A 19,097-nucleotide genomic window follows, 5' to 3' on the forward strand; every position below is an offset into this window, starting at 1 on the left:
GATGGCAACAGAATTGCTTACTACAGGACTATAGGAAACAGCACCTTGCTTGTTCTTACTTTGAACCTTTCATTGTCTCGTGGTGCTGCGCTCCTAGTCATTCCTCATCAGGTGAACACCACAGTCCTCATGCTACAAAACTAGGCCAGACTTTCCACTGCCATCTACCTGATACTTGTCTTTCCAGGTGACAGCTGGAGTATTTTATATTCATTTTCATAAATTTATTTATATTCATATTCATTGAGGCTTACATACACTCAAAGCAGGGGAGATGCAGGCTCCCTGATTGAAGCCAATCTCAGTTCAGCTGTGTAGGATGAACAGAATAACTAAATTAAAATGTATTTAATTACAGTACAAAGAATCATATGTGTTTATATTTCAATGTAGGCACCTACTTTGGCATAAAACTACTTGGTCAACACAGGTTTCGTCTAGGATAAAAGTTATTGGTAATAGGACCAGGCTTACTGGATAAAGTCAGGGCTTGGTCTAAAGCATCTCCTTAGCAACATACTTCTTGCTTAAGATTAACTTTATGTGGTAACGGGCTCTTACACTGTGGATCACGTGCAGTAAAGATTGCAGCTAAACAAGGGGATAAGTACATATATACACTTGCACTAAAATAAGCATATTTGGTTTAGGAAATCTGTATGCAAATCTCCACCACTGGAGCTAGCTAGCTAGGTCTTGAGTTGTTAAAGGGATTGATGCCCTGACCTGGTCCTTGGTCCTCCAGATGTTTTTGATGGAAGAGTTTTTCTCCCTGTAGTAAATTGAACAGATGCTGCGATACAAAATTATCTAATTTTCAACAGCAGTGGACTCTCTTCATATTACACCAAATTAAAGGGAAAGTCTTGAGAGTAGCTTCAGTACTGTGGGCCTCCCTGAAGAATGCAGAATTTCAAATCAGTACACAAATCTCACTCTAGCTCTCAGTGACTGGGTGGGTGGGGAAAGAGGAAAATTGCAGGAGCAGGCTACATTACAGGTATTTTTCTTCCGTTTCTGCATGAAGGTGTCCTGAGAAACAACCTGAAATTGTTTGTGGATTTGTGGGGTCCAGAAGAATTTTGATTAAAGAACTTCTCTTAGAATTTTCCTAGAGTCTTGTTGCTGCTGATAATGTTTAAACTGAAACATTCTGGGTTCAGGAAAGGTCCAAAAGAACTGATGCAGGAGTCATACAGGATCTTTCCATGACTTGGCAAGATGTCTTGCCAACTCATTCACCTCTGCAGCTGCTCCACCAGGCTGCAGTTGAAATTTGCCTCTGGAAGTTTTGGGGCTTCTGGGAATGGTTTTTATTGGTGGGGTAGGCAGGGCTCTAAATTGGAACTAAATCAAATTTCACAATATTAAGTCCTCCGTGAAGCATAATCAGCTTTTTCCTCTGAACTGCTGTTGTGGTGTGTTCTACAGAGCAGAGAGGACTGCCCATGTGAATTAGAGCCACGTTACTCGCCACATCTGGTTTTGAGCTGAGCTGAAAGATAAAGCGACTGTGAATAGAGGCCATGGCCCCTTCTCTTTATCTTGCAATATACGATTCTGAGCCTGCTGAGACAGTCTTTGCAGAAGTCTATATGCAAGAGTAGTCCTGCTGATGAATATGTACATGCTTCAGTGTTCCTTGCATGTTCAGGGCCTTGATTAGACTGGAAAGATGCACAGATAAGTGACTGCAGATCATGGATAACAGTAAGAAAGGGAACAACAGAAAGTGCCTCTGCTCGAGTGCCTTAATCAGAGCTTTGAAGAAGAAATCAGAGCCAGCTGTAGCCATTTTTGAAGGACAAGTTCACTTTAAAAAGACTGATCATAAAATGTCTCCTACAACAACCCAAAAGCTTTCTCATCTGTTGGGCTGTTAGAATTCTTGTTGCTGTCCTGTGCAGTCAGAGTGGTTAATGACTATCCGGGATTTAAGATTAAAAATGGCTGGCATAAGCCTAAATACCCAAGACAGTACTTTCTTCCAAGTTGCTTGACCTTTTTAGACTGTGCAAACTGGAGTGTTCAAGAGGATAGCATGTTAAAACAGCAGAATGCAACGTATTTCTTTGCAATCACAATAATCAGTGAAATTCTTTTGAGAGTAGTTGAGCTGCCAATGATAAGAATACAATGGTAAGTAATCTGTACCAGATCAGGAGCCAGAACTTCTAATAGCATAACATCACGGTTTTGAAGGCTTCTGTGGAAGAGTCGTTGGGTTAAAATGTTGATCCTGCTCTAGTCTAAAGTTACTGGATAGATAGAGAGTAATGGGATCTTGCTTACTTAATCCCCTTTGCAGCCAGGACAGGATTCAATGTTGGCATTTTAGCACCTCCTACATCTTTCTGTGAAATCCAGGTAAATATGCTGTGGCTTAGCTTCTGTCAGCTGTTATGTTTTTTGTTTAAATGGAAGAGTGTTCTCAACATCCATTTTCTTTCTCTAATATCTACTGGCACAGAAATCTGAACAGTCAGCTACAGTTTTCCTAGTCTTCCTTTTTTTGATGTAGGATCTTTTTGGCCTTGATATTTGCCTTCTGGCTCCCTTATGCCTTCATTTCCTAAAACCAAACCATTTTGGAATGCTTCTGCCCATCTCCTTGTGAACACAAAGACACATCAGCACCTCTAAAAGTATCCTTGGCCACAGAGTTTAAAAAAAAAAGTATCCTTTTCAGCTGCATGTTTCCACAGGTGCATGTCCTCTTCTTCCACTTGCTGTGGTATAAATCTCATAACAGGTAGTACACACAACCTTGTTCTGTACAATTTCTCTTGCAGCTTTTATAGTTCTCCCTTATTAATTTTAAGGGAGACTGTTGTAATCAGTCTCCTGCATAATGCAGGTCATGGAGTTTTACCTAGCTCTTTATGTATCAAGTCATCATTCACCTGTTTTGAGATGTAACCTTCATCTTGGCAAAACATGCCTTTTACCAGGATGGAGTGAGTACCAGTAATGGAGGATCTACTCCACTTTTTGTGGTGATGGCAGTATGTTCCAGCTTTTCATTAATATCATCATCTTTCCCTTTCAGTGGTTACAATCCAAGCAGGAAGGAAAAAAAAATATCTCCATTACTCTTTCTAGGAACTCCCCCACACACACACACCTCCAGCTGCTAAAGCAGTTTTTTGAATGGAAAACTGTTCATAAGTCAGTTAAGGGAAAAGCAGCTTATGAATTTGTAGATAAGCAATGCTCAATAAGGCATATCATGATCCACCGTGTTAAAAGATTTACAGGTTTAGGGAAATACTTTTGTATGAGTTTTAATCTCTTTTGGCACCCTGGCAACAAAAGTTGGATGAAGCAGGTGACATCTTTTGGAGGAAGGTAGCATCACAGTAGGAAGAGGAGAGTAGCTGTCCTCAAGTGTGAGTTGATATATCTTTTCAAAGTTTGGTATGGATTACACTGTTGGGTTTTTTTGGACAGAATATTCAAATTTACCACTACTTCCACAAGCTTTCAACCATTGTCTCACTGATGAGAGACTGAGATAAAATTGATTGTAATCTCACTAAAGCAATGGACTAAATATCCCCTTTGGAGTGTTACACCAGCCGCTATGTAATTCCCCATCCCCTCCAAGGAAAAAGAAAAAATATCATCCTCCTCTCAGACACCAGATTTTCGTGCACAAAACTTTCATTATGGATTATCATGGCCTTTCCCCTGCACACACCTCCCAAGTACAAGGACAAATCATTGAAATACTTCAGTTGTATCTTGTTGCTTAACTTCTGGGAAACTTAGATAACTGTATTTTCCTGGAAAGAAGTAATAAAGCATTGAGCATGTGGTGCTATGCATATCCATTGCCTCTAGTTTCAAAAGCTTCCCCTAAGTACATGTAGAAATGCAAAATAGTCTATATTGCTTTGAAGAGCTGGGTTTACATTGTTCCTTTTTTTGTAATAGAAAAGATTTAAATAAAGTTTGGAGAAAACACAGTTCAGGGTTCAAAGTATATATGCTCTCTGCACAAATTCTGGCACATGGCCTCCTTGTCCCCTATACAAGGGGGCCAAGTTTCATTCAGTCCTTCATAATACACTTCGGAGAAAGAGAATAACTGAAATTAAAATTATTCTCCTGTCAGGGTTTATATGTCTTACTGGCCTCATGAAAGCCCCAGCTGGGGAGACTGGCAAAGTAAGTTTAGTATGCTATTTTGTAAGGTGCATTAATAATGATAGACAGGTCCTGCTACAGTGGGCTTGGACTGTAAAAGGGCAAGATGGACAGAAGGAAGAAACAGAAACATAGATGCAATTAACTCAGGTTTGCATAGCCTGTCCCTGTCCAGTGACTGCTGTGATTCCTAGCCCTGTCTATAGCTTGTTTTGCCTCCTGAAGGCAGCATCTGCCCCCAACATACAGGTGTTCATAAATAGCAAACTGGGAAACCAAATAATTCTGCAAATGCTCTTCTGTCTTAAAGTATTTTCGGAATGGTGTGTGTCTGTGGGAGAAGGTGTTCTGAAGGCGAGGCTACTGTTCTGCAGCCACAGTTACATTTATGTCCTTGGTCTTCCCCATATGCAGGTGTTCATGGGCCTTCTACTCTGTAAAGAGATGGGTCCTAATAAAACATCTCATTATTATTATTTTATTGGAATATTCCCCCAAATGCTTTGAAGACATTGGTATGGAAGAACATTAGAAGGCATTAACTTGTAAGCTGTCACTGCAGGCTGCCCTAAGGTTTTCAGGCAGAGCTTGAGTACGTTGGTAGAGAGCTTAAACAACGGGGGTGGTGCCCAGGCTAGGCCCCCTCACCTTCAATTCAGGTAGCCCTTGCTTACCCCAGTTACACAGAGCAGACTTACAGTCATGAATCTGGCTCTTGGTTTCCACATTAGAGGAAGCTGCTTGGCCATTACTGCTAATACACTTCCAATATTAAATTTTTCATTAAAACATCTGTGCAGTGAGCATAGGAATGATGTTAGATGATGATAAACAAGCACAGAAGCATAATTACAAGTGGAAAAGGTGAAAATCCACAAGGATCCCTTTTCTAAGATGTGGCCTTCTAAGTTTAGTAAGAAAAACTGCTGAAAAGGCCCTTCTGGAAATACTCAGCCTGGCACTGTGGATCATATTCCTGATTGTATGTGCTGATCCTGACTTAAGGTTCAGGACCTTTTTTGATGAGCACTGCACCATGGTATTTTCTGGTATGTTCTGTCAGTCAAGATCTTGGTTTGAAAAAAAAACCAGAAGCAAGCTTGCTAGAAGATGGACACCTGATAGGAAGGATCTTCAGCTTTCAATTGCATGCAACCCTTGGAGTACACAAGGACATAAACAAATAGTGTGATACTTGGGTTAAGGTGGCTCCCTTTCCTGAGTGCTCTGTCGGTAGTGTTGGTACTGTACAGGTTATAAGTGCATAGGATCAGAGAAGATAAAAGGCACAAGTGTAGTGATTTCTGTAAGAGTAACTTAAGTGTGATGTTAACTGCATCAGTTACAATATGTGCTAGAGAGCAAGTCACCAAGGCAATTAGAGTGGTTTTTTGCTTTAGACAACCTTTTCATTACACTGTGACTTTTTAAAAGTTGAGGTGGTTCATTTTTAGACATGTCTGGTGAATTTCTTCATGGAAAATAAACTTTTTGGCCAATTTATCCCATGATAAATTGTAGCATGATTTCAGGAAATGGAATATACAAGGCCAATTATGAAATATTTTTTGTAAAGTTAGTAAGAAGCTTAGTCTTGTTTTTCACCTAGGACAAAGTCTTTGAAAATATGAGCCTTTCCAGAAAGATCGACGTGTGTTAATAAAGTAAAGCTCACGCTGCTAGCGGATATAATTGAGATGGTCGCTGTGCTACAGCACGCCACAAAACTCACTAGGTGGAGCTCTAAGGTACCAGGTAATCCCTCGGGGGACCTACATGGGAGAAACACGCAGTGTATCCATGGGAAGGCTGGAGCATGGAATTCACAGCTGAACCTCGGCATAGTCACACAAAAATAAGGGGCTGGAATTAAAATAATAATACCCCTGCCCCACCGCTAAAGGATTAAGGACGGGAATGCCCAAAGCAGAGGTGTAAACATTCAGAAAGCAAACAGCTTTTGAGCTGTGCACGATTTATTTAGTTTTATGAAGGAAAAAAGTAGTGGTGCGTACTTGTACTAACCAGGCAGCTGGGCTGAGCAACTTTTCCTATATTTTCTTCCCATCAGTTCAGGCTTAAAGATACTTAATAGTGCTACTCTCTGGGCAAGCGTATTGTACTGAAACATGCATACATTTGGGAGGAACTTGACAAAAAAAGAGGCATCTAAGGCTCTGGCGAGATGTGTTTATTATCCGGGTGACGAGTGGTTGCTGCACACAACGGGCAGCCTTGCTGGGGAATTAGAAGGAGTTACACCAACCTAAAGTAGCAAAGCATTTGGGGGGGGGGGGGGGGGGGGCGATGGGGACTTGGGCCTCTATGAAAGAAAGAAAGGTATGTGTAAAGTGAATAGGGGTGCAAAGTCATAACAAGGGATGTCTGGTGTTGCAGTCCTTCAAAAACGATCAGTCTGGAAGACCTCAGGGTCATGAAATTTGCCTCTAAGAGGGGCAAATTTCTTATGTTTGTGTTTAAACCCAAAGGATTTTCTCCTTCAGGGTGGTGGTGACCATGACACTCATAAACACGTGTCTGCAACAGGGGCAGTTACAGCTTCCCTGATGGTTTTGGAGAACGTCTGGGCCGGTCCGGGGCCATGTGGGTCACCTGCAGCGCCGCGGCTGCCTGGACTAGGGGAAGGCCGGCGGGGAGGGGAGGGGAAGGCAAGGCCGGGGAGGGCAAGGCAAGGCAAGGCAGGCCGGGGAGGGGAGGGGCAAGCGCCGCCGCGGCAGAGCCCTCGGAACGCTGGGGAAGCCCAGCGGCTGGCAATGACCCGAGGCAAGTGTGAACGGCAGCGCTCGGAGTTAGGCGAGGCTAAGAGGAAGGCAGGGGGGACACAAAAGTTTTCTTGTAGTCTTAGAGCCCAGGCCGGGGGACAAATCCCTCTCAGCGGTTGTCAAGGAGATGGGCGGCCGGGTTCGCCGGACTGTCTGCCTTCGAAGCCCGCGGCTCGGGGGGAGCTATTTCCTCCCGGCTCCCTGCGAGGGGCAGGGGCTGAAGCCCCCCAGAGCCGCCCCCAGCCGCGGAGGGGCGCAGCTGGGGACGCCCGGGGCCGGAGCCCGGTAACGGCCCCGACGGCTCTTTACGGGCTTCCTACCTGTTGGGAGACATGAGGGAGAGCTGGCGGGGGCGCGGGCATCCCGCCGGTAAGGACCACACGCCTGACCAGCAGACACCTCTCGGGGCGGGGCAGACTTCACCCGCCTCGCCGAGCAGCACGCCCGCCCCCGGCGGCGGGGCTCGGACAGTCCCGGGGGCACTGGGGGCGGCCCGCCCCGGCCCGCCCCGCCCCGCCCCGGCCCGCCCCGGCCGCCGGCACCGCCCCCGCCGCGGGAGCCCCGGCGAATCAGCGGGGCGCTGTCAGGGCGTCAGCGCCGGCGGCTCCGCGCGGCCGGCCCCGAGCGCGTCCCTTATCGCAGACAGGCACCGGGGGCCGGGGATCGCATCATTATCATGGGCACTGTTTGCTTTTCGCGGCGCTGCTGTTTTCTTTTCGCTCTCGCCTGGGCCGGCAGGTTGGCGGGAGGCAGCGGGGGCGCAGGTAAGAGGGGGCTCCGCCGCCGTGCCGCCTTCCCCAGGCTCGGGCGGTGCGGAGCCATGGCCCCGGGGGGACCGTGTTCGTCCGCTCTCCTCTCCCTGGCGTAAGGTGTTGAGGGGGAGGTCACTTCGTGCTGCTTATGGTGCCGGGGGTGTTGGAAGTTGTGGTGGGGAGGCGTTTTCTCGCGTGTTTGACACTGCCGGAGCCCAGGGACGTCTGGAGGGAGAGACGGGGAAGAAAAAGTTACTTTCCTTAAGTGCCTACGAGATAAATCTGTGCTGAACCCTAGAGACTCCACAGGGAAAGCGTTGCCTGTTGTATCTTCACAGGTTTTCCCTGTCTGCGCATTAACCCAAAGACCCGGTGTTTCTTAACAGCCGCGCTCCTATCTGTTTAATAGCAGTAATGATATTAAGTCTTTGCTCCGCTGTTTAAAAACAAACAAACAAACAACCCCCACCGCAAACCCCATCTGCCTAGGAATGTTGTAAGCCCAAACTAATTTCTTAAAGATGCGTATGCAGTCTCTGAAGTTGTGCTAGAAGAAACCCTTTAAGGTGAAGGGGGGGGGGAGGGGGTCGGAAAAATCCCTTTTCCTCAGATAGCAGAGTTTAAGTGCAACAAAATGAACGAAGTCGGTGTAGAAGTTCTTAAAGTCCAAGAAACGCAACGTGAGATGCGGAGCGGGGGCTCATATTTGGTTTTGCCCTTTCATTTGACTCATTGGCATTCACGCCTGACTCCCAGGCATCCTCTGGTTGCTGTGAAATGTCCCCCTTGGCTCAATGCAGTTTAAATTTTTGACGGCATTATAAAGAGTCCAGCTGTCACTTTTGCTGATCTTGATGGGAGATGGGTGCCGATTTCATGAGTCAAAAGTATGAACCAAAGCATTTAAAAAAAAAAAAAAAAACCAAAAAAACCAAACAACAAAAAAATCCCACTACCTTCTTTTCTTTTTGTGCTTGACTGGAGCTGTGTCTGATCTGGACAACACTCTGGGACCCCCTAAGCTAATTCACGTAAATCATAGCTAGATCTGAAACCGGGTCAGCGGTTAAAATAAACGAATGGACAAGAAAGAAGGAAACAGATTACAGCAGCCCTGCGTTTCTCCTGAAAATACAACGCTCTGCGTTCTGTTCCCCTTTCTTTAGAAAAATAGTAACAATACAGAGTCCAGGCAATTCTCTTGCTGGGATCCTTGAGGTGCCCCGCGGGGCCGTCATAGCCTGCACCTCTCAGAGAAGTTCTCTGCTCTCTGCCATGGCACAATGTCTGATTATCCTCCCCTCTTTAAATAGCCCCCTCCTGTCCCCGGTGACTTTGAAGGATCCGTGTGTTATCACTGGAGATGGCTGAATGAGCACTTCTGAAACAATTAGCGTTAGGATTTCAGGCTAACAATAAAGCTGTTTTCACTTTAGTGCACCTTTTTTGAGGATCTGTTAATCTAATTGGCATGAAACCAATTGCACATGCCTCTTGCTGGATGTCCCCCCCCCTCCCTCCGCACCACCCCTCCCTCCTCGATACTTCCTAAAAATAAGGGGGAGGCTGCGCTCTGTGCAGCCTTGCTGCTGTTACCGGGCTGCTAACCCGCCCCTCCCGGGCAGGGCGCTCCCCTGACAGCCTTTCTCCTGTAGGGAGCCCCACATGTGGCTCTGGCATGAAGTGGTGAGAACACCCGTGCGAGGTGCGTTGCGGACACGCCGGCCGCGGCTGACAGCGGCGGGCAGCCCGGCCCGGCTCCCCGCGGCGGCAGCGCCCCCCCCGCGGCGGCCCCGCCGCAGCCCCTCGCGCAGGGGGACGGGGCGGCCGGGGACCGGCTGCGGGGAGCGCGGGGGGCAGGGCAGGGCAGGCAGGGCTTTACATGTTCCCATGTTAACAGCACACCCCATCCCTGAATAGGTCGGAGGTTGGTTTTTTTTTTTTTTTCTTTCTATGTTCACTTCATTAACATTCCCACGACTACCAAATCTCGACTCTCTCTCATCCCCCTCCCTCCCCCATCCTCTTTAAATCCGGGGGAGAAAACGAATGCCCGTCACTGAAATGTTTGTAAAGGCTTCCTACCCTGAAAACAAGAAAAGCGGTCTCGGTCCCCCCTTGCAGAGCCCAGCTCACCAGCAAGGCACCCGCCCGAGCAGGGGCCAGGGAGACTGCTGGAACTTTTTCCTTCTAAATGAGTTTTAGGCCATGTAGATGATGATATTGCAGGTTGCTTTTCTCCACTCTAACTTACCGAGTTTCATACGGTCTTCCATTTATTTATTTTCTTGCTTCTTAATAAAAAGGATTAACGTGGGTTTACTGTTCAAATATTTCTTTTTCTCATTCCCCCGCCAGCATAGTTTACTTAAACTAGGGTCTATCTTTCTAAATTAAGAAGATCTCTTTGCTAGAACATGCAAATGAGCTTTTTCCCTCCTCTTACAGGTCATTTAAACGCTCTCTTGTTTTACTAAGATGTGGATCTCCAGTACCAGACCTATACAGCAGACGCTGATTTCTAGTATGTCTAATGATTTCCTAATGCAGAAACGTGGCACCGAGCCCCTCTAGCTTGGTGGAGCAGTGCTTACAAATGACTTAAGGAGAGGAACACGTCGGTTTGTTCGGTTACTTAACCTTAGATGTTCTCATTTCCAGGATGATGCTCGGAAGGCAGGAAAGCAAGCAGCTTCTTCAAGGGGAGTATCTATCCTTGACGGTTTTCTGTATCTCAGGTCTCCCTTCTTATCTGTCCCCTTGGGGTTCGTTCTGTGCTTCCAGATGTTGACGAGTGTGCAGAAGCTACGGATGACTGTCACATCGATGCAATTTGCCAAAACACACCAAAATCCTACAAATGCATCTGCAAGCCAGGCTATAAAGGCGAAGGGAAACAGTGTGAAGGTAAGGACAGCTTGGCTCCTCTCCTATCTCTCCTCCCCTCCCGTCTCTTATTTGTTTGCTCTTTAAAAGCTTTTGTAAATAGCTGGATTCCTGAAACGATTAATGCAGATTTACAGCTGCTTAACTTCAAATCTCGGTGTTTATTGGCAAGCATCCCCCTGCTGCTTTTGCTAATTGTGCGCAATCACAAACAGCATGTCCACCAGCCTATGTTTAAAAAAAAAAAAAAAGAAAAAAAAAAAGAAAAGAAAAAAAGAAGGAGAGGGGGGCGTTCCCCACCGAGGCGACCCCTGGGTTAGCACCAGCCTGTCCCGGCGCTGCTGGCCCCGCTGCGGCCGGGCTCGAGGCGCAGCGCCGAGCACGTGTGCCCGCCCCGCCGGCCCGGGCCGCCTGGCTCGCTCCCGGCAGCGCGGGCGGGGGGCGCTGCCGGGGCCGGTAGCGGGGCCGCCGTGCCTGCGGCTGGCCGTGTCTCCCGGCTGGTGGCGTGCGGGGAGGCCTCATGCCGGGGCCCGCAGCCGGGCCGGCCGGCGGGGCTGCGGGGAGCCGGGGCCGCCCGCCCCCGGTGCAGCCGCCCGCCCTGCGGCCCCCGTGCCCTCGCCCGGCGCGGTGTGGGCCTGTGCTGGTCGCTCTTCTCGCGTCCCTCTGAGGCAGAGGAAAACTTGCACCTTCCGCTCGGCTAACCTGTGGTTTACCGTCACTCTTCTCACCCATGTGCCCCCCGGGTCAGTTACAGTAGGTGTTTTCCTGTATCCGCTCGAACGGGACACTGGAGCTTGCTTCTCTTTGACATTATGTGTGTCGTGATCACGTATGCGTAGTCTGTAGAACACTATTTTAAAAGCAACTGTTTCAGATTATTGTACTTACCACACACTTTCAAAAGTTGTTTGACTTCCCTATGTCCTTACATCAGTCCTTGCAACTGAGAAAGACCTAGCGTGTTTTATTAGGCACTGTGTACACTCGTATTTCAGATTTTATGAACTCCATCTCATCTATTGAACCTCAGCAGAGAGATTGTTCTCTGGTGAAAAGAACAAATATTGTAATCACAGCAGAATGCCTTACAAATAAAAGGTGCAAGGTTGTTATTTTATTTCCATTTGTTGATGCTTAGCAGCTATAAAAATTCTCCTTCCAAGTCTCTCTTTCTATGGCAGACTGAAACTTTTAAAAAAGTATATGGCCAGTCCATTAAAAAGATTAAAGACCTAGAAAAGACTTTGCTGAAGTCTACAAAAATTTGAAACCACATATTATTCTCCATGGACTTCCAAAGTGTTTGTTCAAGTGCCCTCATAAAGCATTTTTGTGGTTGTCCTATTTTTCTGTCTTGGGTTTAAATTGACAGAGACAGATTCTTACTGTCCATCTCTTGGTGCTGTAGCATCTCTGAGCTGCTGTTCATTTGGAAGCTGGATTTTCTTTCTTGCAAACAGAATAATCATTCAGCACCACTTCTTCCTCTATTCATCTCTTCCAGAGAAAGAGCTCTGAATGTACTGAAGGCCACAGCTGTGGAGGTTACAGCATTCTCAGAATTGGTACTTCTCGTTGTATTGGGTTTCCACATCAAAAGTTTCCTTAAGCATTAACTATTCATATTTTAGCTGTTGAGCTCTGTTTCATGGTAGACCTGGCTGATACTCATGCTTATTTAATACACATATTTCTCTTTGTCTGACTTTGGTTCAGTAAAAAAGCTCAGTAAGTAGTAAAAAATCAGATGTCTGTGTGGAACGATATACAGAATCCCATGGAATTTTTGTGGGTGATGTCAAACTCATATCTAACAGAATTTAGCGTCTGACAAGCTTGATAAGTAAACTAAGCTGGGGCAGACTGCAACACATCCTGCATGAATGTTAATTGTTCAGTATTAGTCCGGTAAATGAATGTGTCTAAACAAGGTGTTACTATGCATGGTACAGAAATTTTTACAATGTTATAGTGATAGTTCTAAAGATTTTGCATCAGCTTTATATCTTAAGTATGTAATTAATATCAAACTTTGGGATAAGCAGAAAACTTGAAATATTTTTATGCTTCCTTTCTGGAGCTTATTTTAGATTACTTGTGTGGTACCTCTTGATCTCAAAGTACTTTGAAACTTTGTTACTGAAGTAATGTACCTTCAGTGGCAGGCAGATACCATTATATCCTTTACAAAGAGTGAGTAAACTCAAAACTATTAGAGGTGATGGAAGGGTCATAGAAGTCAGTGGCAGACCCAAGATCTGCCTCAGGTCTGCTGTTCACATAGGGTGGGTTTATTTTGCATCTTGAGGTCAAGTATTCAAAATGTAAAGAAATAAACAGCCTAGCAGTATTGATTGGTAATTAATATTCTGTCACAAGACAACACCAGTAATCAGCCATTAAAAATTATCTTTTGAGAGTGACTGCGCTTGTAATAACAAAGATGAAATACACCGAATATTTTTTGTTTTGCCAAAACTAAAGCTGGGTCATTAGATGAGTCTGGGTCTTTATAACTGAGCTTTTCTAAATATGCTTTTTGATCACTGAAACTAGTTACCTGTTAGGAAAGGATGTCTTTTGTACAGATAATGTGCCTCTAAGTTTGTAGCAATCTACCTGTATTGCTTCATGTCTAAAGAATATTCATCATAGCATAACTAACTCCCTTATAGTGCAGGCTCTCATATACAGCCGGATTTTTCTAAATAGGAAGAACTGCAATTTATATAGCGCAGTGAGCTTAAAGAAATGACACTATATGATCAAACTTATTCTAATAAATTTTAGTGATCTGCCAGTTTATATTGAGCCATTACAATTAATTTACAGATGTGTGCATGTCAATTTACTTTAAACATCAGTCTTAAATATTGCTTTCATTTACTTAAAATGCATGTTTAGAGAAAGGGATAGAGTATGGGAATTAATACAATTTGGATAATTCTTCAGTTTTATAGAGCAATGGAGCATATATTTGTACAGATATGTCCAGTATGTGAATAGGTATTTGTGTACTCTTGTTTATTGATTTATAGTTTTTTATTCTAAGAAAATGAGTAGTTTTAGAAATGGGATCTTTAGGCTAGTGCAGTGAATGTGGAGCCCAGCCACTCGTGCAGGATTTTGTACATATTTTATTGCTCTGACCTAAAGGGTGGGGAGAAGTACATAAGACACAAACATTCCTTTAAGTACATGTGAGAAGCTCTTGCAGCAGTTATACTGAAATGAAACATTTTCTTGACAGTCAATTGAATTTCTTTAGCAGGGAATTAGTTTCTGAACTTTGCTTTTCTTCCAAAATGTCTTTTGGACTGGGTTTCTCCAGAGTTTCTGAGGACTGGGGATGACTTCACAGTTTGCAGATCTACCCTACCTTTTTTCTTTCTTTTTTTTCTGGGTAGTCGTCTTGTCTGAACTAGCTGACATGTTTCTTCCCATAAAGCACAACTGTTTCTCCAGAGATAGGAACTGCTCATTCTTCCCTGTGCCCTGTCTCCTGTTTCCCTCTGTAGATTTCAGTTGATGATATTTCCACATCTCACAAAATATATCAGTATCCTTTGGCCATAAATTCTCTAGCTGGTGTTTTTGTAGGACACAATAATGTGTCCAACCCAGGTAATCTTTAAAAAAATACTTGCTTGCAGTCGTCCATTTCTATTGAATATACAAAATCTTTTCATTGATAACTGACTCAGTTGCCCTGGCAGACCTTCTATTACCTAGGAAATCTTCCCTGGTGTGATTTTAGTCAGTATCTCAAATGCAGTAGCCTGCATTCAGCTGCAAGCATTCTCTTTCATGCTCCCTAGGTCTTTGTCCTTACCTTCTCTACATTGACTTTTGGTCTCCCCACAGGTTGGTATCTCAATAAAATTGTTAGCTGAAAAATTGTGTCAAAGCAATGGACATTCCAGAGGGTTCAAAGGGATTCCAAGTCCTGAGGTTCCCTGGGCCTTGACAGGGCCTCCTTTGTCCCCAGTGCCAGTGTTGCATGTTTGCTGTTGTAGGGTACTCTGTCACTGAACAGTTTATGAAGGGGTTTAGCTCTTTAACCTAGGTAATTTTTTTTCCTGTCCTACTTCTCAGGCTGTTCCAAACTCTTATGCCATTAATGGCTAAAATACTCTGCATAGTTTCTGGTTGATATTTTTCTGTGCCCTTTTTATATCCAGTTAGCACGTTAACTATATTCTCTATTTTATACATGTTTTTCCTTCAGCCTATTGTTTATTCCCAGTGCGACTATGACTTCAGTGAGTTGCTCTAACTGTAGTTTCTTTTTCTTTTGGATCATACCTTACATGTAGGACTCTTTCTCAGCAGTATGTAGAGGATGTGATTAGGTGCATGGGATTTTCCCTTAAGACATGTTCACTGGGACCTGTTGCTTCTGGGTTGCAAAAGTCTGCTCTGAGCTTTCCCATATTGAATAAGATGTCTCTCTTGGTGTGCTTTTTTTTCTGTTTTTCATAGTTTTTGTGTAACTATTCTTCAGTTCTTTTAACAATTGGTCTCATCAGTTGTCATGTTTCTTGAACTCTTTGTACAGAAGAGAGATGCTCACTTTTTTTTTTTTTCATTCCTCCTGTGAAGCTTCATAATGTTGTTGATGGACTTCTCGCTGAAGGCAACATACGTGCACCATGGCAAAGCATCTTGGCAGAGTCTGCCTCGAGAGGGGGATTTTCAGGTTTCTGCTCGTGTTGGAAATTTGTGCTGTATCAGCAGCAGTTCTGCTTGACAGACCATTGAGTAGGCCTGAGCAGTTCTGGTGATGTAGTTTGTTATATGTTAATGTACTTGCAGTCCTTTTCCTAATGTAAATAATAATTCCAGATAAACAGGCAGGTGATCATGGTAATCTGCAAAGGGGGCTGTTATTCTTGATTACTCCAGTGATAGCACCTCACTGGGTTTAAGCATGACACAATCTCAAACAAGATAAACCATTCCTGCCCCAATCACAGATGTATTCAGCCCCATAGCAGTTTATATTCTGCATTTGTCCATTTGGAAACAGACTGATTGTCCTTTCTGAACCTAAGGGCTGCTTAGCTGAAGGAAGCTTCTGGAAAATGTACAGCCAAACAATCCAGCAAGGCATTTCCTAATCTGTGTACAGTGACTGGAAGTAATATGCACCTGGTCAAATACTTGCATTGATATACCTAGATTTTGTTGCTTCCACTGATGTTCTGGCTTTGTCTCTGACACAATCTGTTGCTGCAGACAGAAAAGCACAGAGTACTGCGCAGATCATCTCTAAAATGTTAACTAAAAGCCATTTTCTGAACCAGGAATTCTAATTTTGTGGAAACAACAGGATAGTGAATTTCTTACCTTGGCAAGGATTTGAGACTCTTGGGTCTATCACATGCAATTCTGTCTTCACGCTGCAAGTGCAATAATGTCCCTAAACCAAAATTTAACCTACTCATGGTGTTTGCAGTAATACACTAAAGTTTAAAATGATAGCTCATTGCATTTACAGTTAATCAGAAGCGGTATAGATAAACAACTTATTATCATCTTCAGTAATTTTGTGGGTGTGAGACAGATAAACCACTCATTATCATCTTCAGTAATTTTCTGGGTGTGAGGCCAAGTTTCTTCCTATACCTGTTTGTTAAATCTATTTTTAAAGGATTTTAAAGAAGTCTTAGCAATTGGAAAAACATACAGAAAATTTATCTCCTCATCACTCTCATTTGAATAATGATGATTGTTTCTCCAGACTTGGCTTAATATTCTTCTTACAATTTTAATCTTGTTCACCTGTTTTATCTTTCATTTTCTTAAGAAGCTGGTCTTACTCATTGGATTTAAATTTCACTGTAGTCTTTCAAATATCTGCTGTGTTCTTCTCATGCTTTTCAAAATTGAATCCAAATATCTGAGTCAATCAACCTGGAAACAGCACAGGACATTTCAGAGTTCTTGTTCCCCAGCTCCTGGTCCAGTATCTCACACTGAAGCCTCATGTCTGCAGGGTAAGTAAGTACAGGACTTCTGGATGTCTCTTAAATGGAACAATGATTTTTTTTGAGCGCCATGGTGTCCCATCAATCTACTTTCAGCAATTCTTTCTTAATTGGACCACCTTTATCAATGATGTTGTGTGAGAGTAAATGAACACTGTTGGGTGTCCTTTGGTTTCTGAAACTTGGGCATCTTGATGCTTGCACAACTCTAGTGGGCTAAGGCTTCTGCTATCTGTCTTTGCTGAGTAACAGTGATGCTGCTGAACGAGGCAGCTTAAGTGACTTCTTCCTGATGGATGATTCTTCTAATTGCAATAGAAGGTGAATTCATTCCCTGAAGGAAGGATCATCCTCTCTGATCTTGCAAATATTGAATCATTTCAGGCTGAATATTATCACTACATCTATAGTGTTACTGTTATTGCTTGCAAGAAGGTGCTCTGGGAAGTTCGTTTGGTCAGATCTGCTAGTAATATCCCACTACATATCTGTTGGAGGAGCAAAGAATTTTCTGAGTAGCTCTGTATTGGTGTGATGAGTTTCCCCCTCCCCTCCCCCCTGCCAAAAAAACCATAAATATCTACACCTTTTGTCTATCTGTTCTGTTTGCCATCCAGGAAGATGGAATGTGAACGTTTTTCCTAAATATTGTTTCATCCTTTGTTCATATGCTTATTCTAATTTTGTTATCTTCTGTATAACCATTCTGTGACTCGATCACAGTTTAGTGCTTGAGGCTTTGACACTGATCTAATGACTTTTGAACTGGTCGTCCAGTAATCTTGAGGTCTGTAGTGAGTATTAGGTACTGAAACTGCTGTCCTTTCTAGTTTTACAGTTACAATATCTTAACAGATGGCATTAATGTCATGTGTTGAACTTATGTCACCCTCACATAATGGCTGTCTCCTGGATGAGATCTGTTGCCACAAGTCTGTGATGCTGGATTTCTCCTGTTGGCTTGCAGCAGCCTGTCTGAGCAGAGAAGAAGAGATGCTCTGCCACCTCCCAGTTTTGTGGTAATTTTTATTTTGGGGTTAAATCTTCCTTCCCAGTTTTATTCACAGGGATTATAGCTTTACTCTGGGTGAGCCATTGTTCTGATTTCACTGAAGGCAGCTTCCAGAATGAAGCAATGAAGCAGTACATGTTGTCAAAAAATGGGTGTGGGGGTGTGTATGGATGTAAACTAGCCTTTTTTATTTCAGCTAGTAACTACTTCTTTTTATTTCTCTCTCTCTGTAAATCCTACTCATTTGATTGGGTAACTTGATACATCTTTTTTTTGGTTTAGACTGATAAAAGTGTTTCCCAGAATCCAGTTCTGAAGACTTCTATATCTGTGCTTTTTCTTCTTCCGCTAAACCACCACACCCCCCTCCCCCTTTCCCCACAAGTTGTCTGGTACCATTTAATAGTCAATTCCCAGCTTGCCAGTTTTCTGAATTACTTCAGGGAATGGAGTTTCTTAGAGGATGAAGAAGAAGTAGCAAGCAAGAAAATACTCTTGAGAACATTTTGTAATAAAACAGAATTTTATTACAGTCTAAGTAAGAGCTTATGATAACTTTTTTCTTTTCTCCTTCATGCTTCTGTTCGTTGAAGAGGACTTTTGTTTGGCCAGGGTTGAGCCTCAATTTTTCTTTTGTTATTTATTTAGATTGCTTTATTTTTCTGACTTTGTTCATGAGTTTATCCAATAAAACCAGAATATCCCTTAGCTGAGATGACGTGATCGGTTTAACTGCTAGTAGTGCCATCAGTCCCCATGTATCACACACTCTATTGTTTTCCTCTCTCCCTTTTCTTCCCTACCCTGTGCTACCTCTTAAGAGCTACTTTCTGGCAGCCCATAATACTGCTTCAGTGAACAGCTCCCCCGATGGTCCAGGTTGGAAGTCTTCCATTGTTACTTAGAACATTTGCTCCAACTTCTTTTCTTCTTTTTTTTTTTTTTTTTTTTTTTTTTCCCCCTCCAGAAATGCTTCTTGGATACAAATACCACTGTATTTTGCATAAACAAATACCATGCTGATAGAAGTATGGCCTCATTCTTCAGCAGCATTACATTTAAATCTAAGTTTGGAAAAAATATGCTTTTTTCCAAGGACACTTCTCTAAATAGTTGATAAGCTCCCTGTCTGCTGGATGGTCTATAGGCACTCTGGGAACTTATAAATGTATGTAAAATTTCATCAGTCCAACAGTTGCTAAGCTGCAGAACCCAGTGTAGTCTCCTGTGGTGATGTAAACTTGGTATTTAGAAGGAACTTCTCCTTTCCCCCAAATATACTGTGGAAATTATCTGCCAGGAAAATGATAATAAAATGAAGGAGCATAAATGGAATGTACTAAGCTCAATATGTAAGAATCTGTCCTCCTTTTGTCTTTGTTCTTTATACATTTGCCAGACACTGTCTCGTTTTCCTTGTTTTCCCACCTGTCACCTTTACTTCTGGTGCAGTCCCCTTCCCTTCATTATGTTGTCTTATATATTCTGTTACTCGGATGTCTCTTAACCTTGTAATTCCCCTGCT

At 43.7% G+C, this 19,097-nt stretch overlaps 1 protein-coding gene across 4 annotated transcripts in view; it reads left to right on the top strand.

Moving 5' to 3' along the window:
• The first annotated feature begins 7,512 nt into the window (after nt 1-7,512).
• Nucleotides 7,513-19,097, top strand: part of SCUBE1 (signal peptide, CUB domain and EGF like domain containing 1) — a 218,104-nt gene continuing 206,519 nt past the window's right edge. For 3 of the 4 annotated variants that reach the window (XM_055712142.1, XM_055712143.1, XM_055712144.1), the window contains exons 1-2: nt 7,513-7,696; nt 10,469-10,591. In XM_055712142.1, coding sequence (XP_055568117.1) covers nt 7,609-7,696; nt 10,469-10,591 — 211 coding nt within the window. In that variant the 5' untranslated portion in view covers nt 7,513-7,608. The remainder of the gene's footprint in view (nt 7,697-10,468; nt 10,592-19,097) is intronic. The other variant, XM_005433714.4, reaches the window with a different exon arrangement.

Source organism: Falco cherrug, chromosome 5 (assembly GCF_023634085.1).
Source record: "Falco cherrug isolate bFalChe1 chromosome 5, bFalChe1.pri, whole genome shotgun sequence".
Lineage (NCBI taxonomy): Eukaryota > Metazoa > Chordata > Aves > Falconiformes > Falconidae > Falco > Falco cherrug.